Source organism: Electrophorus electricus, chromosome 2, assembly GCF_013358815.1.
Source record: "Electrophorus electricus isolate fEleEle1 chromosome 2, fEleEle1.pri, whole genome shotgun sequence".
Taxonomy (NCBI): Eukaryota; Metazoa; Chordata; class Actinopteri; order Gymnotiformes; family Gymnotidae; genus Electrophorus; species Electrophorus electricus.
This window is the reverse complement of record NC_049536.1, coordinates 23,504,477-23,529,617: the sequence shown is the minus strand read 5'-3', so window position 1 is coordinate 23,529,617 and position 25,141 is coordinate 23,504,477. Positions and strand designations below refer to the sequence as shown.

The 25,141-nt window shown below is 42.3% G+C and overlaps 1 protein-coding gene across 5 annotated transcripts in view; it reads right to left on the bottom strand.

Moving 5' to 3' along the window:
• Positions 1-19,853, bottom strand: part of trpc3 (transient receptor potential cation channel, subfamily C, member 3) — a 36,071-nt gene extending 16,218 nt beyond the window's left edge. For 3 of the 5 annotated variants that reach the window (XM_035523700.1, XM_035523701.1, XM_035523703.1), the window contains exons 1-4: positions 19,617-19,853; positions 12,016-12,781; positions 9,025-9,210; positions 2,104-2,268 (exon numbers count right to left, since the gene is read on the bottom strand). In XM_035523700.1, coding sequence (XP_035379593.1) covers positions 2,104-2,268; positions 9,025-9,210; positions 12,016-12,781; positions 19,617-19,777 — 1,278 coding nt within the window. In that variant the 5' untranslated portion in view covers positions 19,778-19,853. Of the gene's footprint in view, positions 1-2,103; positions 2,269-9,024; positions 9,211-12,015; positions 12,782-12,882; positions 12,972-17,768; positions 17,906-19,616 lie in introns of those variants that run through there. The other 2 variants (XM_035523704.1, XM_035523705.1) reach the window with 2 other exon arrangements.
• Between the last annotated feature and the right edge of the window lie 5,288 nt (positions 19,854-25,141).

The window sequence follows — 25,141 nt, the reverse complement described above, 5'->3', positions numbered from 1 at the left end:
CACACACACACACACACACACACACACACACACACACACACACACACACACACACACACACACACACACACAGATATACACACACACACACACACACACACACACAGATATACACACACACACACACACACACAGATATACACACACACACACACACAGATATACACACACACACACACACACACACACACACACACACACACACACAGATATACACACACACACACACACACACACAGATATACACACACACACACACACACACAGATATACACACACACACACACACACACAGATATACACACACACACACACACAGATATACACACACACACACACACACACACACACACACACACACACACAAACACACAATATTGCATCAGGTAGTGCAGGTAAAAATGCAAGCACTTTTCACCCTCTACATCAATTCCTTATACTGCCTGATTTAAAGCAGTACTGATACCAGACAGGACCACAGACACCTCTTTGGAAGTGCCATTATCTCAGCTCATTAGCTCAGGCCTTCAGCAATGAACAAACACATCATAAACTCTGCTTCTGCTGGGAACACAGAAACCAAAACCTTTCATCTGGAATTATTTAATTTACTTATAATGTCAACAAAACTAACCTTTGACTCAGGACTTGTGTATTGTCTTGAGCTATTGAAATTAATTTAATTTGAGACATGACTATCTTACAATTTCAATCAGTCTCATTTTGGCGACTACAGTCCATGCACCATTGAGTTTTCGGCAGCATACAATGTCTTATTCCTCTGATTTTTGGATATTTGTCTTTCAGTGGCAAATCTGTCCACAGTCCTGCTGACCCACAGAACACATGCAGTCAGTCTCCTGGCTCCTGTTCTCGGGTCCGTTTTCAAAAGCCCCCTTTATCTGTACACGTTTCCAAGAGACAAATATCAGAGATTGCAGACAATAACAGAGGCAGCTGCACACAAACTAAAGAACTCATGCTTACTGAGGCAACAGTTAGCAGTTACGTTAAATATGAAGTCTACATATTCAATAGGTCTTCTACAATCCACATGGTTCACACAAACACACACATCCCAGCTTCTTGGAAATTTTGTTGGAATGGCATGGTGGAGTTTATTTTAATCCACTATTCCATCATAACATTTGCTCACAGTGACATCTATGGTCAGCAGGAAGAAGAGTCGAATGACATCATAACAACCCATGACATCGAGGTGAAAACAAACGGTGACATTTTCCTCTTAGGCTGGGTTTCCACTTCCTATTTGACATGCATCATAAATGAGATCATTGTACAGTCTGAGCAGACGTAGAAGGTCATCATTTTGTCCTACGAGTGCTGCAGTTCCACTGATGTGGCATGTTAGTGCTAAAAAAAGATGTAAATTACCATCAATGAAGAAACAAATAATGATCTCAGTGGAGAAGGAACACCAATATATGATCAGTAATATATGTGGTGCTGCTCAATAACTGTATCAAAGATCCAATAATCTAACATAACCTTCATTTCTCCATCTACTGGTGCAGAGGACACTGCCACATACATGATATACTCTGAACTGCACAAAGAAAGAAAAATAGCAGTTTACAAGATGAGAGTCAGGTGTATTCCCAGTGATTAGTAACAGGTAGAGTCAGGTGTATTCCCAGGGATTAGTAACAGGTAGAGTCAGGTGTATTCCCAGGGATTAGTAACAGGTAGAGTCAGGAGTATTCCCAGGGATTAGTAACAGGTAGAGTCAGGTGTATTCCCAGGGATTAGTAACAGGTAGAGTCAGGTCTATTCCCAGGGATTAGTAACAGGTAGAGTCATGTGTATTCCCAGGGATTAGTAACAGGTAGTGTCAGGTGTAATCCCAGGCTTCAGTAACAAGTAGAGTCACGTGTATTCCCAGGGATTAGTAACAGGTAGAGTCACATATATTCCCAGGGATTAGTAACAGGTAGAGTCATGTGTATTCCCAGGGTTCAGTAACAGGTAGAGTCACATGTATTCCCAGGGATTAGTAACATATATTTTACGCATCTTTTCTCAGAGTCCCCACAAAATAACATAGCTTTAGGCTAACAGGTCTAGTCCTTAACTGGGTCTTACCTTACTGCATGGAGCAAACCAGTAGCCCACAGCCAGGAGCGGGAGGCCCAGGGCCACTACCAGCACCACCAGACACTTCACAGCAATGGCCTGCTCCCGCAGACCAGACAGGTTCTCGTACCAGATAGTCAACAGCTGTTGCTGACAGTTAGGATGAGCCACAAACTGCAGAGAGGAGAGACATGTGTGTGGGCATGTGTGTGTGAGAGAGAGTGAGAGAGAGAGAGAGGTGGGGGGGTTCAAACAGAGGTAATTTCTGTAGTGAACTATATAACTGTACAGTCATGACCCAGAATTGAGGTGTATCTCAGGATACACCATCTCTCCAACATTATTCTGCAATTTCATCAGGACTGAAGAACCTCTTCCATTCTAGTTTTGAACTTTTTTGCTTGCAGTCTTTACAGAATTCAGAACATGAGTAAATGAACAAATAAATGGTGGAAGCAATATAGTCAAACCAATTAAAACAACTTAATCAAACTAATCAAAATCAATCAGGTTTTTCATTAATAAATGAAATAAATAAATAAATAAATAAATAACTCAAATCTTTATCTGCAATAAATCTGTGACCATTCCAAAAAAATAAAAAATAATAGAATCACTTACAGTGTGTATGGAGTGTAGATGTACAAAACATTTTAGTGTTTCCACTGTTTCTCTTGAATTCTGAGGGAAAGAGGGTGTGGAAGTGAGGTGGTGGTGAGGGGGAGGATCGGAATGACGGCGCCTGGAGCGTAGGGGACACGCTTACAGGCTTGTCACCTTGTCTTTCAGGGAAGGCCAAGACCCTGCGTGTGCTTTTTCCACACGTGATGCGCCCATTAGCCTACAGTGCAGCAAATATGAAATCAATCCCTTCAAAAGAATAAACATATTCATTAAAACTATATCATACTGCCATTAAATTAGACAAAATTAATTATTTAAAATATTCTCTAGCAAATTAATGTGACTCTGCATCTTAATGCATAGGCAATGAAGGGAAAAGACAATAGAGAGACAAAGACGTAAAACACATAACTGAATGATTCAAGGAACACTGCAGACAGGAAGTAGCCACAGCCTGGTGGTACAGTGCTCTAGATCTCCTGAACAGGAAGTCACTCACTGCACACAACCCCGAAGTCTCCAGTCATCAGACCAATCTGTTTACTGATGACAAATTTGCTTCAGGAAAGTTAGAAATGTTCAACATTTAGCATCATATTTGATCATATTGCTAACATTAGCTAGAGGTGGAATTAGAAGCTAATCAGTGCTCATGTTTACAAAGTCTGAGCAAAGTCTTTTTAATTTACAGTATGTACACTTAAAAAATTAAGAAATATAGTTGTTCAAATATATACTTTAGTCACACTATTTTCTTTCTGAAAATTAATTGTGATCTTGCTCCAGCCACAAAAATAAGACTTTGTTTCAGACTTGTAATCTGGATCAGTATGATTCTGTTCAGATCACAGAAAGACCAACACTCACAATTCTTTCCTTAATTTATACATTTTATGTATCATTACACTGCCAAACTCTTTGTGAACCCTGTGGATGGTTACTATCAGTGCTCAGGTCAGTGCACGCGTTGGGTCGGGTTCCAGGTTCAGCAGGAGTTTCTCAGGGTGATGACATCATCTTGCTGATTTTGCACTGTCTCGGTACCATGGCAACAGAAGAGGCGAAAGTTCATAAACACGGACCACATGGACGCGCATGGTTTGCTCAGACAGACGTCTAGTCGCTTGCATGTTAAGTAGGAAATCTAGAGAAACAGACAACGGTCGAAAGAAATCCCATTAACAGCCCTGATTTGATTCCGGGGAGATGGATCACAGCTCTGGGGAATGGAGGAGACAGGGAGAGGACGCTTGTCAGCGTTTGGGCCTGCACGCTGGGAGTGCCCCAGGTCAAGTGCTGAGAGTCCTGAAGTGCTGAGAAATGGCTCTCGACTCAGAGAATCAATGGAGCGGACAGGGCTGAGGACAGAGTGAGTAAGAGAGGGGCTGGACCTCATCTCTTCCAGAGGAGAGAACGCGACGTAGCGATGACCATGCTATAAATGAAAACCGCCGTGCTGTTACCAACAGTGGCAGCAAAGGAAAGCGGGAGGGGTCCTCCTGAACATTAGTCTTCACCATCGCCATCGGCGTCGTCATAAGGAGGTGAGCTCGGTGTCCGAAAAAACGTCAGAGCACAAGTGAGGTTGTAAAACATTGAGGAAAATGGGCACAGTGAATTAGCCATAGAACTAATCTAGCTATCATTACATATCCCCTTCATTATTATCTTATCATTAATTAAATGAAAAATATTACAAATGACAGATATCTATAACATGCGAGCGCTATATAAAAGATATAGATCCTTGCATTATCATAATTTGGAGGAACAGTACTGAACATTTATTATAAAGCAGAAGTGTTACTCGCTTAAGTAATTATTTCAAAGAACTGGCTTCAGCTAAAGGTGCTTTCTTCATTAAAATGCTCTTTCTTAAGACTTCTCCATGGTTATGGATTTAGCACTGGTCATTCCGAGACTGACATTGAAAATGTAAATAACTGGTTCCTGGCAGGTTGTAGAGCTGATGGGAAGACCGCGAGAGCAGCGCAGTGCAGAGGAATGCTGGGATATGGGGACAACATGCAGGAGTGCTTGGATGGAAGGAAAGGCAGAATTAAATATACAGCTCTGGGAAAGAGGACGAGCACTCATTCCAAAATGTACAGCAGCCATACAGTTCCCAAGTGTGATTAATGAGGTCCTGATTAGATGATCACCTGATCCAAACCTTATTTAAAACACAATGTGGAAGACGTACCAGAGAGCATGCCAAGACGCACGAAAACTGTGATTGAATATGTGGTTTATAACACCAAATATTGATTTCTGAACTCTTCCCAAATTAAAACAATATTATGCTGGTGTTTTAAAAAAAGAATAAGAACTATTTGAAGAATATGAATTATTTGAAAAATCTGCATCTTTGTGTTTATTTTGACACCAGTTGTCATTTTCTGAAAATAAATGACTAAATGTCTAAATATTTTTATTTGGAATTTTGGAGAAATTTTTATGGAATACATTTTTTATTGTTGTTTTACTCAAATGTGTACATATAAACAGTTAAAGCAGAGAAACTGACAATTTTACTTTGGTCTATTAATTTTTTTCCAGAGATGTACATGTATATATGTGTGTATGTATGTATGCATGCTTGTGTGTGTGTGAGTGTGTGTGTGTGTGTGTGCACGTGTGTATGTAGGCATGTGTGTATGTATGTACGCATTTAAATGAAATTGCAATCAGTTAAAAATGAAAACATGCAGAGTAAAAACATTTAAAAGTAAATACTCAGTATTTAGTACCTTCCACTATTAAACATCAACTGCCATCTGCAAATCAACAATTTAGCTCTAATCAGATGACTGGTGTCTGCTCCAGTGTAATCTCCACCTCCCCACAGGTGTCCTAACTGGGCCAAGTCAGACAGAGCCAGGCCACTCAGCGTGGAAGCCCCCCACGCCCCCTTGGCTATCTCAGAATGGAACAGAGGCTGGAAAGGTGAATCGGGGGTTGTGCCCTGTACCTCAGTGTGCCCTCTGTTCAGGGGTCGTGCTCTGTACCTCAGTGTGCCTTCTGTTCAGGGGTCGTGCTCTGTACATCAGTGTGCCCTCCGTTCATGGGTCGTGCTCTGTACCACAGTGTGCCGTCGGTTCAGGGGTTGCGCTCTGTACCACAGTGTGCCCTCCGTTCAAGGGTCGTGATCTGTACCACAGTGTGCCCTCTGTTCAGGGCAAAGATGCAGCTCAGTCTCTGGTGCACATAGCTCTGATTAGAGGTAGTAGGTTAATTGTGTGCATCTGATGGGAATAACAGGACTTAAATTCACATCTGTCCTACATACGCTCTGCTGCTTGATATATCAGTGATTTCAAACTATGTCTGGCTAATTACCCTAAAAATGTGAATTCAGGTGAGAGTTCACCAGCTATGAATAACTATTGTAAAGAAGGTGAGATTGTGTAAGTGTTTTTTTTTTTTAATGTTGTCCGGATGTAGTCTGGATAGTCGGACGTGTGGCCCTTTCTGGAATGTTCATCATTTAAAACAAATCCTGAAAAATAATGTTCATCATCCGGAGTGAAGTAGTGAGGAGTGAAGGAGTGAGGAGAAGTGTATGTGTGAAGGAGTGAAGTGTAAGTGTGAAGGAGTGAAGTGTAAGTGTGAAGGAGTGAAGTGTATGTGTGAAGTGTAAGTGTGAAGGAGTGAAGTGTAAGTGTGAAGGAGTGAAGTGTAAGTGTGAAGGAGTGAGGAATGAAGACTATATAAGGTCTTAAAAGTGGTAAGAACAAGTGTCTACTGAATCCAGCAAGAGTCTCACAGCCAATCTAGCTGATAAAATATTTTGCAAATCTTGGTGCAAGCACTTTGTATTTATTTTTGTTTGTTTGTTTTGCTCCGCCACTGAACAGAGGACTGAAGGGAAACTGCCAGGCTGCATGACTGTAACGTGGAGCGGTCAAGAGGCAGATGCATATGAGAAGAGTGAGACTTATTAGGGAAAAATCCAGAATTTTAATTGTTAGTACGGTCCAGGGTCACTGAGCCAACACGGAGAGTCTGGGAATACGTAGTAAAAAAAGAGACAAAATCACAGAATAAGAGAATAGGGGAAGCAAGAAGGAACACAACTTACACAAGCAGAAGAAAAGACTTCCAGAGGTTTAAAAACATGACCAGCGAATACTACAGCGACATGGAGTCACATTAACCAGCCACAAGACTGCACGAACACAGGGATTAAATACCTGGGCTAAGGAGGGCTAACCAGGAACAGGGGTTACAAACAAAAGCGGGGAAACTCAGGAAGCAAAGCAAAACAAACACATGAGACAGGGTAACCATGACAACGGAGATGCTAGGGAGAGTGCTCTCATGTCTCTGCTGCCTCCTCACACCCAGAGGACAGGAGCCATTAGAAACACCTGACAGCAAATCACAGTGATGGCTGAATATCACTGTGGCAGGTTTGAGGTAGAAGGGAACCTGCACTGCACATTTTCTGTCACTTTGATTGATACTGTCCACCTATCAAGAAAGAAAGACCTGTTTATATTAGGTAAGCCTAAAATCAGTGAAGTGTTATCTGCATTAATAAATGTACTATTCTTTATTAATAAACGTACTTCATGATCAGTACTGAACAACATAAGATCATCTCCTTAGAAAGCTGCTAAAGTTCTGATTTTGTACAAAACTTCAGAAAATGTTCAATAAAATGGCCTTACAAACCCGGTACTGCGTCGTAGGTTAAAAAAATCTTTTTCAAAATGTAACAAAATTGTCCTTTATGTCCATTACATTTGATCAGTCTGGGTGTTCTCCTCACCAGCGTCTGCTGTGGTACATAACTGTGAGTGTAATCACAATCACTTTTCACAGCATTGCCTCATTACAGGAACACACATTTATATGTCAGTACTGCAACCTGCTCCTTGGAGGGTGGCGTCTCTGGTGAAGAGGAACCCTTCATCAGAGCACTCTACCCCGATCATGCTTTGTGTCGCGTTCATTTCACTTAGCTGCTGATTAAACCCCGGTGTCATCCCCGCAATCCCTGCATGTGTGAGTGTTTGAGTGTGGGCGTGTGTGTGTGCACGCGTGTGTGTGGATGTATGTGAGTTACTACATCTGTCCTGTAATTAAATGAAGGATACGAGCATAGCAGACCATCACCACCTAAATTCGATGTGGCTATACTGTACACTGTGCTGGGCAGTACCCTGTACTATTCTGCCTGAATGTTGTCCTGCTATTGCTCTGAAATTACCCTGAAGGACGCTTGGGCGGGACGTTCACAGGCAGCAGACAGGAATGTAGTTTTCCCACTTTCCTGATCACAAACATCTACCTTGTACCTACACTCACTTGTCACATGATTACATAGACCAGTTGCCATGCAGTTTGACAGTCTGTTTCCATTCATCACTGGCGTGTTTTTGACTGCAAGGCCACTGGTGACCAGATGTTATGACACTGACATGGTAGTGACACAGTAGAAGCTCTGGTGTGAGTATCTCAGCAGAAGGGTCATCTGTTCTGTGCTCAGAGACGCACTGCTGATAAAGAACTGGATACTGGATTGTGCAACAGAGGTTTTATAGGCACTAACTATACACCTGCAAATTGTGTCTAATAAACACATATAATGTATACATTAGTAAGCATGTCTGACTGTACAGTCACTGCAAAAGGAGAGACTGAGCACAGACTGATCATATGGTGTGGAAAGGAGCAGTACTAATCACACAAATATAACACACAGCAGAAGGGGATTGATAACGGGGTCCAGAGGCTGGGGGCTGGGATTGATTCATAAAGGGGTTCAGTGTCAGGGAGCTGGGATTGATTCATAACGGGGGTTCAGTGTCAGGGAGCTGGGATTGATTCATAAAGGGGTTCAGTGTCAGGGAGCTGGGATTGATTCATAATGGGGGTTCAGTGTCAGGGAGCTGGGATTGATTCATAATGGGGCTCAGAGTCAGGGAGCTGGGATTGATTCATAATGGGGGTTCAGTGTCAGGGAGCTGGGATTGATTCATAATGGGGCTCAGAGTCAGGGAGCTGGGTTTGATTTATTAAGGGGTTCAGTGTCAGGGAGCTGGGATTGATTCATAACGGGGGTTCAGTGTCAGGGAGCTGGAATTGATTCATAATGGGGTTCAGAGTCAGGGAGCTGGGATTGATTCATAATGGGGTTCAGAGTCAGGGAGCTGGGTTTGATTTATTAAGGGGTTCAGTGTCAGGGAGCTGGGATTGATTCATAACGGGGGTTCAGTGTCAGGGAGCTGGAATTGATTCATAATGGGGTTCAGAGTCAGGGAGCTGGGGGTGATTGATAAATAGGCTACAGTTGCTTGCCTTCTTGACTTCATATTTGATGGCCAGTTTGACTCTGCTGAGGAGGGTGCGGTGATGCTGTCCCTCCTCCAGCTCAGCTGAGATGTCTCCGTTCAGGATAGCCTCCACCTCCTCCGTGTCCCTACACAGGTCCAACACACCCACCACAAAGTCTTTGCACTGCATAGACAATTTCCTGTAGTCATTCTGGAGAGAGAGAGAGAGAGAGAGAGAGAGAGAGAGAGAGAGAGAGAGAGCAGGATAAGTTAGTAGCAGGAGACGTACATCTTTTCCTTCCCCAGTACATGGTTTTCCACATCCATAAAGAAAACAGTGAGGCCATACACAGACACTCCGGTCTTAAGTCTTGCCCTTAGCACTGATAAAAATTGCTCTATTCCTTTTCTCCAATGCACTCTAAAATATACGTTCCTTCAATAAGTGAGACAACTTTGTTGCAAAATTCAATTAAGGACCGCAAGAAAGAAAAATGTCCTTGAGAACATATTTTGTTTAAAAGCCTTTGAAATCAATGGGAGAATGGAGAGTTCCTACCTCATCAAAACCTCCCTTGGTTATTCCAGGGAAATGATTACTAGCAATTCTACAATGAGAAAATGAGATAACACTATCTGCAGAGGGGAGTAGGGGCATTCGTTACATGCCTTAGCCCTCCTAATGAAATACCCCTGAAAGCTAAAAACCATTGCCACAAATTATATGCTTCATAGATTATTTTATAACAACATTACACACCAGAACTCTGCTCCATTTTATCAATGACTGAAATTAAAAATACATTATGCTGTCATGCATTTTTAAACATTTTACATAAAAATATACATGCAGTTCCATTCGTAGTGTCAAAAGACAGATAAGATTGCCAAAATATGTACGCAGAAGCAAGAGTCCTCACGGGCCTCGATTCACTATTTACAAGAGTCAGTTTCCCAAAACCTCATCAGACAAAGTGCAGAACACATTTGCTTCTTTTCCTCTCCTATAATTATGCACAAAATGCTTCTTCTGTAATTGTTTGGCAATTACCATTACTACTACAATAATTACTATTACTACAATGATATGACTGCTGTTATATTGGTAGCTCAGTGGTTAAAATACTGGTCTATTTATTAAAATGTTGCTGGTTCAAGTCCTGTTGCTACTGTTGGGCCCCTGACCAAGACCCTTAACCCTCAATTACTAAAGTGGTGTTCGGACATAATTGCAAGTCAGGTAAATATATTTCTGAACCACCTAGTTTACTGGATCCCATGATTTAATCAATGTAAAATGTTAAAGGATCCCAAATATTTCAGAGTGGAATGACCGAACACCCACCAGGAGCTCTTGTAGAAAAAGTTAGCATGCAGCCCGAAGCTTCTCAGCAAGTCACCTCACAGCTACGTGTGTCAGTGTGAGAAGAGAGCATTTAGTCATGCATGCCCAGAGCACCATCCTCTCTCTCAGAGGGTGAGCCTGAACCTTACAGTTCGGATACACTTACAGGACACAGAAGGTCCGAGCTTCGTGCATTTCACAGTTACAGCTGTAAATCTGCCACTACTGGCTCCAATATTTTACCCTAAAGTTCTTTGACTATACTGGAGTCCTGTACCCCTTCAACATTAGATCAGCCTTTATAAGCTCTGGTTTTGACTGGTCAGAGGTCATGTTTATTACCTGCCCTCATGCAGGTATTTGCCAAGTTCTTTAAGTACACAATTATACTGGAAATACAATTGTAAGTGCTATATATATAAACTATATATGTATATATGTGTGTGTGTGTGTGTGTGTGTGTGTGTGTGTGTGTGTGTGTGCGTGTGTGTGTGTGTGTGTATGTGTGCGTGTGTGTATGTGTGTGTGCGTGTGTGTGCGTGTGTGTGTATGTGTGCGTGTGTGTGTATGTGTGTGTGTGTGTGTGTGTGTGTGTGTGTGTGTGTGTGTGTGTGTGTGCGTACGCACGCATGCGCACACGCATTACATGTACACCATATGTCCAAATGTCCAGACATGACCTTTTTAAAAAAAAAATCAGGTCATCTTTGCTTTCATAATATTTCTAATTCAACAAATGTGCATGTGATATGTCTGCCGGTTCTAGTACAGACGTGATCAGACACCAGACTCATCTCAGCATGCACTACCCTCAAACTCCTGTGACCAGCACGTGGTGATCTTATTTTTATTGCCAAACATTATTGCTCCCGGCAAGGATTGTGTCACCTCTTCAGATCAACAGGCACCCTACCCAGCATTACAGCCAAACCAATATCTCTCTCCGCATGACAGACATCAGAACCCAATCAATGAGGGGCAGTTTTGGTGTTAGTGCAGGGCACAGTAATACACTGGATCTTTCAGCAGTAATAGTTTCTGTCCAAAACAACATTCTCAGAGCTGAGCTGTGACGTAGAGACTGTAATGCCTGCTGAATGTTCTACTGTCCAAGGCTCTGTTTACCTTCACAATCATTCCAGCAACCAGCACACAGGCAGCAGTGATGCTGGTGCACACTGGGAATCACCTCCATTCACGTTAACTGTGTTATGGAGTTGAACGCATTTTCCAGTTAGACACTGAAACACCTAGTCACAGAAACACCAGCAACACACAAAGAAACACTATAGCACGATGCCAACACACACAGAATCACAATACCAACACACCATGAAACAATACCAACACACACAGAAACACAATACCAACACACCAAGAAGCACAATACCACAATACCAACACACAATGAAACACTACACCAACATACCAAGAAACACACAGAAACAATACTAGCACACAAAGAAACACATAAACAATACCAACACACAAAGAAACACAATACCAACATTCAAAAGGTTGCATACATTTTGCATGAATGACTGATTTTCATGTTCAAATATTAACACCACAAAGCTGTTACTTTTGGGAAAAAACTAAAGCATATGCTAAACTCTGAATTACTGCTGGAATATAACCTCATGTATAACGTAACCAAGACAGCTGCACTACCTTAAACTCCTTCTCGATGTTGGCCAACTTGGCAAGTTCATTGCTGAGCTCCAGGGCAGTGAGGACAGGGTCTTCACTGGAGAGCGACAGGTACGCAGGGCTGGCCAGCCCTCGGTATGCGTTGATCCGGGAGCGCGAATGGCTAAAAGAATCCTTCTTCTGCTTCTCCGTGCAGTCAGAGCACTTGCAGAAGTAGTCGTGCGGGCGCTCGATGCGGGCGCCCCTCATCAGCAGCATGTGCACCACCTCGTACTTCTGGCAGTGCGCCGCCAGGATAACGGGTGTGATGTCGGGTGAGAAGCGCGTGCCGTCTTCGTCATATGAGTAGAAGTCGTCTTCCTGCAGCTCGCAGGGACTTCGCGTGAGCCGCTCGCCGCCTGCGAACGACGGGTGGCCCAGCAGGGCCTCCACGATACGCACATAGCCCTTGGAGATGGCCAGCAGCAGGGCGTCGCCAACGCGTGCCAGGTTCTCACGGCGCAGAAGCAGTTCTGTCACCTCCAGGTGCTCGTTGCCCACGGCGAGCTGCAGCCCGTTCTGCCCCATGTAGTCCACGCAGTTGACGTTAAGCGTGCACGACTCCTCCAGCATCTTGCGCACCACAGGTATGTTTCCGTACTCGGCAGCGTCCAGGAAGCGCTCCTCCTCCAGCGTCAGGCTGCTCCCCCGCGAGGTGAACATGAACGCCGGCCCGCGCACCGCCTGGCGCCGACCCTTCTCACGTGGCAGGGTCATCCTCCGGGCGGAGAAGGAGTCAAAGGTCTTCCTGAAAGACAAAGAGACTTGATCAAATTTGCATACGATGCCCGTTCTGCCTTAGCAACAAAACACAACGTGCAGAAAGTGTAAAAGGAAAGTGCAACTAACAATAAGCTCGTCAGACAGTTACGGACCCACTGAGCTCATGCACGGAGAAACAGCTCCCTTGGCTGCTAATGTCAGGATGAAGTGATGTGATATAACACTTTGACACCGGTCAAACAAGTTGCTGCATCTGACCAGGAGCAGATGACGGATATTTGGTTCAGGATATTAGCACACAGAAGGGGGCGGTGGGGGTGGGGCTGAGAATGGCATTCTGGGTACAGAACCCTGTAGACAGTGTGAACTCCTCCTGACTTTAATAGCATTTTAATGAAACACAACAGATGCCACAATCAGACCACAGGTTGCCACCTTGGTCACGTCTGAGACAGTTCGATGAGTCACTGTAAAAGTGTCTGTCTTGGGGTACGCTGCAGATAAAACAGCCCACTATCAGAGAGTCTGCTGTTTTACAGATAAAAATCTATTGCACTGTGTGGTGGAGATTCTGCTAACTATTAGGAACAGTGATAAGGCTTTATTTTGAGTTTGTGTGCAGGTGCGGGTTGTAGAAGACCAATGCCCACCCCTGCACACTAGAACTAATGGAAGCAACCAGATTTTTAAAATTTCTTAGTTCTTCAAATTCTTTATCTTTCTGTGTGTCCAAAGTAGCCTCCATCAAACTATCAATGGTGACATTATTTGCATATACTATATCATGTGTTGGTGTAATTGCTTAAACCACTTAAAGACAAAATCAGTATACAAAGGGCTTTTCTACGTTTGAAATTGAACCAGAAACCCCACAGCTGACAAACACTACAGTCAGTCATTGTTAAACCCCATAAAACTCCAGCAAGTCCATTAGTGCACTATAAACACTCCACTCTTAAATGCTGCAACACACAGCAATACGCAAACACACGCAAAATCCATGCAAACGTCTAAGTGACCACATCCTGAGTGGCATGCATCCTTTAGGTTTGGACATTAACCCTTTCCTTCCCCTACTCAGTACCTTCATATTAACTCTTATATTCTCCCTTTATCTCTACATTCGTTTCCCATTTTATTGACATCCAGCAGTCATGCAGAACCTCTTCCATAGAACCTCACCTGAAATATCAAACGTCCTCAGTGCACACCTGCTCATTCTCCAAACACCCCAGAGCTCAAACACAGTTCCAGAGTAAACGAATGCAAAATGCAATACATACAAATCACACTGCAGGTCTCTGGACTGCATGAGCTAGCCTCCACAAGGGCTTCGCTGGAGGGAGGAAGTGAGCTGCCTGGAGGTTCGGGAGTCGAGAGCCATTTCACTTGGAGCCTGATGTGAACGCCTTCAGTGCTGTCCACGGCTAATTTGGATCAACATTACACCACATTCCGAATTATTATGCAAATGACATTTTTCTCTGATTTTCCTAAATGGTCAATGCAAATGACAGTCAGTATAATTTTCAAGTCATCAACCATTAAGAGTATAAATCGAATTTTATTGAACAAACCTCACAATGGTAACAGAATTTTTTCAAAAATAAAGAAACTCAAAATGCACTGTTCCAAATTATTATGCACAACAGTTTCAAAACATTTTATAGGCTGTAAAGAACTGAAAATGGTCATTTGTTGAATTTGCAGCATTAAGAAGTCACATTTAATGAAATCAAGTTATTTCAATTAAAATAAAAAAAATCTTAAAGTTACATGTTAACATAGGACTCCTTCTTTGATATCACCTTCACATTTTTTGCATCCATTGAACTTGTCAGTTTTTCTAGAGTTTTTGCTTGAATTTCTTTGCAGGATGTCAGAATAGCCTCCCAGAGCTGCTGTTTTGATGTGAACTGCCTCCCACTCTCATAGATCTTTTGCTTGAGGATACTCCAAAGGTTCTCAATAGGATTGAGGTCAGGGGAGGATGGTGGCCATACCAGGAGTTTCTCTCCTTTTATGCCCATAGCAGCCAATGACAGATATTCTTACAGCATAAGATGGTGTATTGTCATGCATGAAGATGATTTTGCTACAGAAGGCACGGTTCTTCTTTTTGTACCATGGAAGAAAGTAGTCAGTCATAACCTCTATATACTTTGCTGAGGTCATTTTCACATCTTCAGGGACCCTAAAGGGGCCTACCAGCTCTTCCCCTATGATTCTAGCCCAAAACATGACTCTACCACTGCCTTGCTGACGTCGCAGCCTTGTTGGAATATGGTGACCATCCACCAACTATCCACTACTCCATCCATCTGGACCATCCAGGGTTGCACGGAACGCATCAGTAAACAAGACTGTTTGAAAATTAGTCTTCATGTATGTCTGCGCCCACTACAACCGTTTCTGCTTGTGAGCACTGGTTAGGGGTGGCCAAATAGTAGGTTTATGCACAACTGCACGCCTCGGGAGGATCCTACACTTTGAGGTTCGTGGGACTCCAGAGGCACCAGAAGCTTCAAATGCCTGTTTGCTGCTTTGTAATGGCATTTTAACAGCTGCTGTCTCAATCCGATGAATTTGTCTGGCAGAAACCTTCCTCATTATGCCTTTATCTGCACAAACCCGTCTGTGATCTGAATCAGCCACAAATCTCTTCACAGTATGATGAGCACACCTAAGTTTTCATACCTTAGCCAAGGTACTGCACTATTTGACATTTTTCGCAGCAGAGAGATCCTTTTTCTTTCCTATATTAGTTGAAACCTGTGACCTGCTTAATAATGTGGAACGTCCTTCTTAAGTAGCTTTCCTTTAATTGGGTTCACTTGGCAAACTAATTATTACAGGTGTCTGAGATTGATTTCAGTGATCCAAAGAACCCTGGGACACAATACCATCCATGAGTTCAATTGGAAAACAAAAAATTAAATCTTTATGACACTCAAATCCAATGTGCATAATAATGTAGAACGCGGCTGTCACGATTAGTCCCTCCAAGCTTCCGTGATCCGTGTTTTCCCTGTCTTGTGCATTTTTGTTCCTTGCCATAGTTTCGTTTTCTCCGTCCCTCGTTTAGTTCATGTATTTAAACCCTGTCTTGTTCCCTACGGCTTGCCTGTTCATTCTGTAACGGTGAGTGGTGAGGAGGCGGACGCATGTGCGGAGAAGAGCGCCCTTTATTATAGGCAAATCCAAAGTTTTTATAACGGCACACACACACACACACACACACAGACACAGACACTATGGTCTTGCCTGCAGAATCCATCACGATCCAGACCTCATGCCCATTCATTCAGGAGAGAAGGCAACGTCCGTGAAAAAATCCATTTCAATTTCAGTCAAGACAGCATGCACAAATTACTGGCATTAAGTGAGCTGATATGAATGTTGGCTTTTGATGGGTAACAGTGCACATTTGTTATTACAGCCTAAACTGGACATCCTGTTTCAGGACTGACACCTAAAGCTACATGGATGACTAAGAATATCCCACACCACATTTATAAGTATGCCTGCAAGTCTTCCATCATGGGAGGTGCATTGTGATACAAATTTGACCAGATTACCAGCATAGGCTGACGTAAAGTCAGTGCCTGGGGTCACGCCTGAGAGGGCAGGGGGGCTGATCGAACTGGACCCCACGGTGCAGTGACTGAGTGGTCAGACATGATATATTCATTACACACACACACACACACACACACACACACACACACACTATTATTTATAACTCTAAAATCCTAAAACATGAAAATAATTCCATTACAATATATCAAAACACATATTTTATCCAAAAATGCACATCATGCAGCAATGTTTCTAGTGAAGTCAGACATATATTTGTTGAAATGCAAAAAGGTAGTGTAGCATAAACACTAGGTTAAGGTTAGAGGAGGATCTGTATTGTTCTGTGGTGTACTGTTGTAGCTGTGAAGATACTCAGGAAATTTAAGCACCAAAGCAGAGCTCAAAAGCTAAGAAATACGCAAGCAGTTGGATGAATTAAACAAACTTCATAAACTGGATGACACATTTTTTACAGCCTATACTGACACTAAAAATGAAATATTGTGGGACATGAGACGTGGGACCAATTTGACCAGTCTGACACACTTCAATGACTCTAGCTGTCAAATGTAACTCTCCAGTTTAACCCCACAGCTGAACTGCTTGACCTAAAACAACTCAGCTGACGTCATTAACTTTTGATTTGAGGCTTTCTTTTGATTATTAATATTCTTTCTCTCAGATGGATGCTAAAACACTATATGAACTTCTATTGAAGACAGGAATTCAAATAAATTGTAAGATTAAGGAAAAAATCTGACTCATGTAGTGTAGGGTAAACCAGGGCACCTGGTCACTCCCCTTTTTACAAACTGCTCAGGCAAATATTTTGTATTCTTACATTTTCAATTCTTCTCTCTGTACTGACTTTTAAACCTTTAAATAAGGAATGTGCACTTGTGACAAGTTGCAGCAGCAATTTTGTCATCAAACCATTTTGCAAGCAACCAATTTTGCAACAAATAAAAACATTTCATTTTTCAGTTATTATTATAATTTATTATTAATATTACTTTTTACTTGAAATTGAATGAAATGAAATGCCTCTCCAGAAAAAGGCTAGATTAATCAGAAAGCTTCATTATCATTACTAGATCAGGTGTGATACGGCTAGTTAACACAGTGCCAACTACAACTGGACAAACAATATTTCAAATAAATCATTGCAAGTATTCAAACAAAACTGCAATGCTATCTGGATTTCTTTTATTCCAGTAGGCTCTAGGTTATCTGACCTCAGATTTCTCTAATCAGACTCATCAGACTCACACAAATAAATCGCCCAGCCTGGCTGTGCTTTACATGGGCTTACTGTTCGCATGTGACCCACTGGAACCAGTTCTCATTTCAGCTGCTCGAGAACGGCGCAGGTACTCATCATCATCATCATCATCTGATGAAGGGTCATCTAGAGCCTTTCTTTTCGTACCCACCTTCTTTTCTTCTTTGGCATTTTTGATTTGTCCTCGCCTTCCATTTATTTTGGCAAAGATTCGGTTTGGGTTGTGTCTGCCTTTCAGCGTTAACTGCCCTCTTCACAGGTGTATCTGTAAGAACAGCACTGTTTCTTGGCCTGCTAAGCTTTTAACAGCTTTTGAGTTTGGCCAAATATCCGTGCTTGGTGCTTGGAGCTGGCGTTGCTGGGAAATGATGAGGTTAATGGGTGGGGCTTGGTAATGGGCCTGGAGGGGCTGGGGTTGTTCCTATTGGTTAGGGCTGGGATTGCTGCAGGCCTGGGGTTGCTGCTATTGGTTGGGGCTGGGATTGCTGCAGGCCTGGGGTTGCTGCTATTGGTTGGGGCTGGGGTTGCTGCCATTGGGTGGGGTTGGGGTAGCTGCCGTTGGGTGGGGTTGGGGTAGCTGCCGTTGGGTGGGGTTGGGGTAGTTGCCGTTGGGTGGAGCTGGGATGGTGGTGAGGCCTGTGGGTTATTGCTGTGACAACTTGCTCCAAACTTGCCATGTTTGCTGTTATTGTAAATTTTAGTGCAGGACATTAGCAAACGTATAACAACTTATTTCCTTTTCTACCAAGTATAAATGCATAATTGTGGAGAATTTTGACTAAAAGAAAATTACAAAAACTGTAATGTTCCATTATTTATTTATTTTTTAAAACCATTTAACAAAAGCAAATCTGGGCTCACCTCCACTCCCTCTGTGTTTTGCATTTCCCAGACAGGATAAAATAGCAAATTCATAAAACAGATTCATAAAACCTTTAAGTTGTACACCCTGATGTTGGAAATGTTAACAGTGTGACAGTTTGTGACAAGATGCCCTGGTCTCCAAATCTTTGATGAAACAATTACCTAAAGTAGATTTGCATATAATTGTCATTCAGTGTAAAGTCCCATGGGGATTCATACCAAACATTAATTAGCCCTCCTGACGCTGGAACAGTATAATCCACCTGACGGTTATTCAGCAGGGGCGAGCTGAGGCAGAGGGCGAGTTTTGCGTGCTGAACAAGGCCTGCATGACTGACACCTCCGGGACCAGGCACGTGTCCCCGCTCCGCCTCTACACTCCCATCCTGACACGCGGCTTTAGAGATTTACCCTGGAGCAGAGCACGAGCCGTTAGACACGAGCAAACATAATGAACGCACGCGCTAGTTTGTAGTGGTGGGTAACAGCGAACTTCATGTGCTACATACAGGCTATGAAAGATAGCTGTACTGTACTCATCTGTTTCCGTCTAATGTATATTGTCTACGACTTACTCTTTAATGTCAGCTAAGGTCATTTATCGCAATCTTTGCAACTCACCGAGGTCAACATATCACCACTAGCAGCAGCGGCAGTACCCCTGACTTTCATTAGCACGATATTACTGTTCGATTTCTGAAATGTTAAACTGACAAGTGCGAATATTTACAAATATCCACTGGATGGCGCTGCAAGGTCTATACGTCAGGGCTGAGCGATAATCGCTTTGTTCTGAATAATTATCCAGACAGCTTACAGTTACTTCATGAATGCCTTTTCGATGCTGTCAACTGATTCAACAATAATGCAGAATAAAAACCGCAAACTGCATATTCAAACAGAATTCACACGAATTACTGCTAAACAGCCGCACTGGAGATCTCAAATATTATAAAATTGAGATTTATATTTCGGAGAATGCATTAAAAGTCGTATTATTTCAAGAATTTTGATTAAGAAAGCCAGTAGAGCATTCGTGTTCACAGTTTTGTAACAATTTTATGTGTGGTGCAAATATCACCTAATCGATAAGGGGCTGCTTATTCAAATTATCACGGTTCTCAGACGTACTCACACGTTGTATCGATAGCACCCCGACGACTCTCTAAAAGTCTTCACAGACTTCACGTGATGTGCATCCACGCCGCCGTTTTCCTCTTTCCAGCACTGTTCATCTTCTCCCTCGGAAAACGATACCCTTTTCTGATACTTGGATTCCCTACCTTTCGCTGACATACAGACCCCTGCGCTGTCCCCTCTTCTTGTTTCAGTCGCTCGGGCGTGCCGAGTCTCACCTTGCTTGGGTAGCAGAGCCGCCGCCGCAAGCAGTAGTTTGAACAAGTTACATGCAGAGGAGAGAATCCGCTCGAGCCTACTAAGCTAAAGCAGCTATAATCGGTCACCACATTCCCCCTCCTCCTCATTAATCATAGTCGTAAATGAATAGTCATAAAAATGACGGTAATTCTAAGAATTCATGCACGGAAATACTAGAAAAGCACGCGTGCGAGAGACAAAATATGACACAAAATATTAATTAAACTAAGTTTCACAAACCATCTTAAATAATGCAAGGGGGGTTGACACACACACACACACACACACACACACACACACACACACACACACACACACACACCAAAAAAAAAAAAAAACCCACTGCCATTCAACAACAAAATCTAAAAAAACAAGCTGCTACAACACTTTCACACATTTTCCGACATGAAGGCTGTCTTTCTGACATGTAACTGCAAAACAAACCCTGGGTCTATCAAACGCCACCTTGTATGAATATTTGTATGTATATTTATATATTATATTTATATGATTTGGCATTGGCCACTGGATTTAAAGAGTAGCTCAATTAGGAGAGTGGAGAGCCCATCAGAGGACTTTATTTAGTTTAAATGTGCTATTGTAAACTGTTGATATTTGGTTTCGCTGAGGGTTGTAGTTGGTGTGTTAGGGATGTCATCTTTCAGTGACACCCCCCCCCCCCCCTCCCTTTGCCAGTTCCACAGGCCTTTCTCTGCCTGTTTGCTGTCTTTCTACAGCCGTTAAGGTTGAAATAAAGCACTTTTCCTCAAGCAGTAATGTTTTTTTCCTAATCTTTAAATGCTGCAGTATGTTTGTAAAATGCAACCTTTGCTTTAGCTGGAAGTATCACTCACCTGAGCAGACCTTCAGAAAAGGTCCCTGACTTCGTCTTGCCCTTTTCGCAGCGAGTTTGTCTCACTGAACTAATCTCTCCCTAAGGCTTCCTGAAGAAACACACCCTATCCCAACAGAGGCAGGATGATAACCTTGAGGTTTGAGTGAAACAAGCAAATGTCTGTGCATCTGTCATCAGAGGAAGGCTAGTGGGCGTGGCTGTGTAAATCTGTGGGATATGGAGAGAACGCTCACGGTGTAAAACTCTGTGCTTCACCAAACACATTAGACATGTTAAAACAGATTAATTCAAAATTGACGAATAAGTATACAAAAGGTCCTGCTACTGTCATAGACAACCGAGGAGTTTTTGGATAACCAAAGTAAAAGAGACAAGCAGCAAGCAGGCCAGGTGGGCCAGGAACCAGAGTGGTGATCTGTAGTAGCCTCAGGAAAAATCTTGGTGTTACACCTACAACTTTCGCAGCAGGAATAACACAAACATGTAAAACCCATTAAAGATACTTCAGGATTATGGATTATTATGTTTTATTGTTATTAGATTCATTTTAATATTTAAAAATGGACAAACAAGTAACTGTGAGCACTAATTGGTTGAATAATAATATGAATGATAACATGATATGGTTGATAACTCTTACTCTGAATTTCCTCATGTATTTTAAACTTTAGTGAACTAGGACTTGTGTCAGTAAAGCTTCTGGTAGAAGGCTTTTCTGCACATACTGTTTTCGTTCTAAATAAAAACTGCACATGAAGCAATACATAGATTCTTTTAACCTAAGAATGATATTTTTAAGTTAGTTGTGTTGTATGTCTCTCATACACTGTAAGAGAAAAAAAATGTAAATACTATTGCGTGTCTTTCAGAGGTTTTTTTTTTTTTTCACCCGTGGTCTTCTAATCCTAGCGTGAATTCTCTTCCGCCATGGGTGGTTTCCATGGTGCGGGCAGGTGTGCTGGACCAGGAAGTGGACAGGCTGGTTGCCAATATGTTTAATTATTGTACTGTCAGGGGAGAGATGGAGGGAGGGAAGGATTTGTTAAGGGGAAAAAATGAACTCCTTTTTAGTGAAGTAATTGAACACACACATACAGACACATGCATGCACACATGCACTCACACACGTACACCCACAAAGAAGTTGACAATGACAGATCTTTCAAGCATGTTAATTGGTAATTGATTTGAGATATTTTATCCCACTAATGTGGACATGAATTGGGGAACTGCCTGATATATTCTTTTTTTTAGTTTTAACTTGTAAATTGTGGTAAATTGCAATTTTAAATTTAAAAACTATAACATGATTTATTTGGGCCATGTTTCCTAAAAATGTCTTAGAGTTAATATCTTAAGAGAGGGAAATATTCAGTGTGATACTTGCTCTGCCATTTAGTGATGGCCTTAGGGCGATGCATTTGGGAGACCTACGCAGTAGCTGCATTCATACCCGTTAATGTTGGAGTGTCCTAGAGCTCTAGGGTGTCGTTCTTTGACTAAATTCATTTGTTTCTGTTCCTGTATCCCACTGAGATTCAGCCCAAATTTAGTGACTCTTGTTCTAAGATCTGATTACTTTTTCTTTATTTGGGGTCTCACTGGAAGCTGTCCGGCACGGCACCTTTCCAAGGAGATGAGGAGAGTTAAGCAGGAGTTCTCACGTCTGGTTTTACACTCTTTCATTATGCACACATCTTTCTTTCCTGTTCCTTCACACCTGGTTCAGGTGATGAAGGACATGCTGATAATTATCCAGTAGTTCACATGTCTTCACAGGGACAAAATACTGGGGGATAAGCTTGTTTTCTGTGAAGGATGAAACTTATTTCCTTAAAAATAAAGTTAGTCATATGCACTTATGATGTAATGGAGAGAACATGAGTTGCCGTTTTGTAGCTGTCATACATTGCAGACAAATTTGAAATGAACTGAATCAGAGGCCATTGAATAAAATAACAATCAAATGCCACAACCCTTCCCTGGTTAAATTCTCGTCACTTTCATTTTCTGACTTGCCTCAATTTCAAGGCGGTTTAGTGACTGAGACTCTCCACACTTCAGAAAAGTCCTTTAGTAACACAGACTCTCTGCACTCCAGATAACTCCGTTTACTTTTTTGGTAAATGTCTTTAGAGTGCACTAGGAAATCTTCAATTGATATTTTTTCCCCCAGACCGGCTTGGGTAGAACTGGAGTTTTGGGAGAGGGGTTATAGGAAGCCTGTGGAACTACAGCAGGATGCAAATGAACAATTTCAGGGTGACAGCAAAACATGCAAACAGCTGTGCTACTTGGAGATGCTGGGAAAGTGAAGCTCGGTGCAGGAATGTATAAGAAAAAAAAGAAATTATATATATATATATAGCAAGTCAATTTTGCATTTGCAAATTATTTATAAATATTGATGTAATTTGGCATTTTCTAACTGTAAAAAGGTTGCATATACATGTTTCATTTAGTCAGTGCATAAACATGCTTTAAACAATTTAGCAAGACATAAATGCATTTTTAGATGGATACAAGAATGTCCTTGCCAATTTGGCTTAAACTGAACTGAATTGATTTTAACAAACTTTTGAACTGGACTGCATAATAGCAAATATATGATCTCAACTCCAGTGCAGTGCAGTGAAACCTCTCCACAGCACAGCGCAGTGACACCTCTACATGGCACAGTGCAGTGCCAACTCTCCACCATTCAGTGCAGTGACCCCGCTCCACAGTGCAGTGCAGTGACACCTCTTCACAGTTCAGTGCAGTGAGCCCTCTTCATAGTGCAGTGCACTAACACCTCTTCACAGCGCAGTGCAGTGACACCGCTCCACAGCGCAGGTGTATCATATCTGACTCAGCTAATGAAGGAGCTGCTATTAGTTTGACAAGTAAATGTTAGAGCATTGGGAACATTGAGCTGTATAGAACCCCACACCAGTGAGTCAATAGACTGACAGACTTTAACGGTCCTTGGTATTACCTTGTGCACATTAGGACAATTCATTTCATTTCAGCAGAAATATCCAATTAAAATTTAATATGGTAAATTGCACAAGGTCCCAGACTTGGCTAAGCCAAGACAGACCTGATAAGACCTTGCCTATAGGATACATAGAGGACCAAGTGAGCAGATCTCAACCTTGACAAGTCGTGGGCTTTAATTTGTTATACAGTTATGTGGACAGAGACATCTATAATATGTCAGATTTGCTTGTATTGTCACAATTTAGCAACAGATTCTGATGTAGAGGAAGGGCCACAGTGCAGAAACACACAGATCACTCGAGTCACTCTGCAAAGTCAGAAAAATGAGACTGGGGTAACACGTCACAGAATGACGAGGCAGAAGTGAGCAGACACTTACCTCATCCCTCTAAACAGAACCTGAAGCACCTCTGAAAAACACAAGCTTGTTCCCATTTCCCTTAGGGTGTCTGTACCTCGACAGCACTGCCTAAAAATAGATACTCCTTGCCTTCATACCTGCAGTACCTTTCTTATGCTTTTACAAAGTTTTATTTTGCAAGAAATGGTATGTACATTTACTGTGGAACGCCTCAGTGGCCATTGCTTTGTAGGTGTTTTCAAGATCTCATGCAGAAATGCAGACAGAGCTTGAGTTTGGTACAAACATACAGCCTGCAAAATGGAGACGATGTGCAAAAATGCGGCGTCAGAGCTATTGATCCTTAGTCCAGGTGAATCGTGGCGACCCTCGATACTGAAGAATGATCCTAACGTGGCATGGCAATGAATATATAACAGCTCAGTTAGAGACACTAGACAAGGACATCCAGAGGAAGACGTGTTTACCATTGGGTAGAGCTAAAATGTTCCATGTACCATTTATTTTGGCTGTTTGTGCCCCAACAGGTCTTAATACCTGCAGTACCTTTTCATGCCTTTACAAAACTTATGTATGTATTTGCTACAAATCAGAATTCACTCTGCAGCGTATGATAAGACTTTTAAAAAGTCTCCGATCATACGTTTATCCCCAGACTGTGTTCAGTCTTTTTGCCAGTGTGTGCTGTCTCATTTCCTGTGGGGATAATCTCTTCCACCAACCAACAAAAATAAACAAAACAAACAAATAAATAAATAAATAAAGCCTGATGGCAATTGTGTGGCTAATCGCTTTCAATACATGATGTTTACAGCACAGACGGTCACCCCTGTATTGCAGCAGCTGGCTAATTGTGAAACAAGGCCAGCACAGCCTGGCCAGGAAGAACTAGGCCTGTAAAAGTGCATATAATGAGATCTGCTTGTAACAATGAGCGGTAAGGAGGCGGACACATGTGCTGGGAGGAGCGAGATTTAATAGGGGCAAATCCAAACTCAGGGTCATTAAGGCAGTCCAGGGTCACAGAGCTGACATGGAGAGTACTGGGAAACATTACAAAACAAAAACACACGAAGGCTAACTA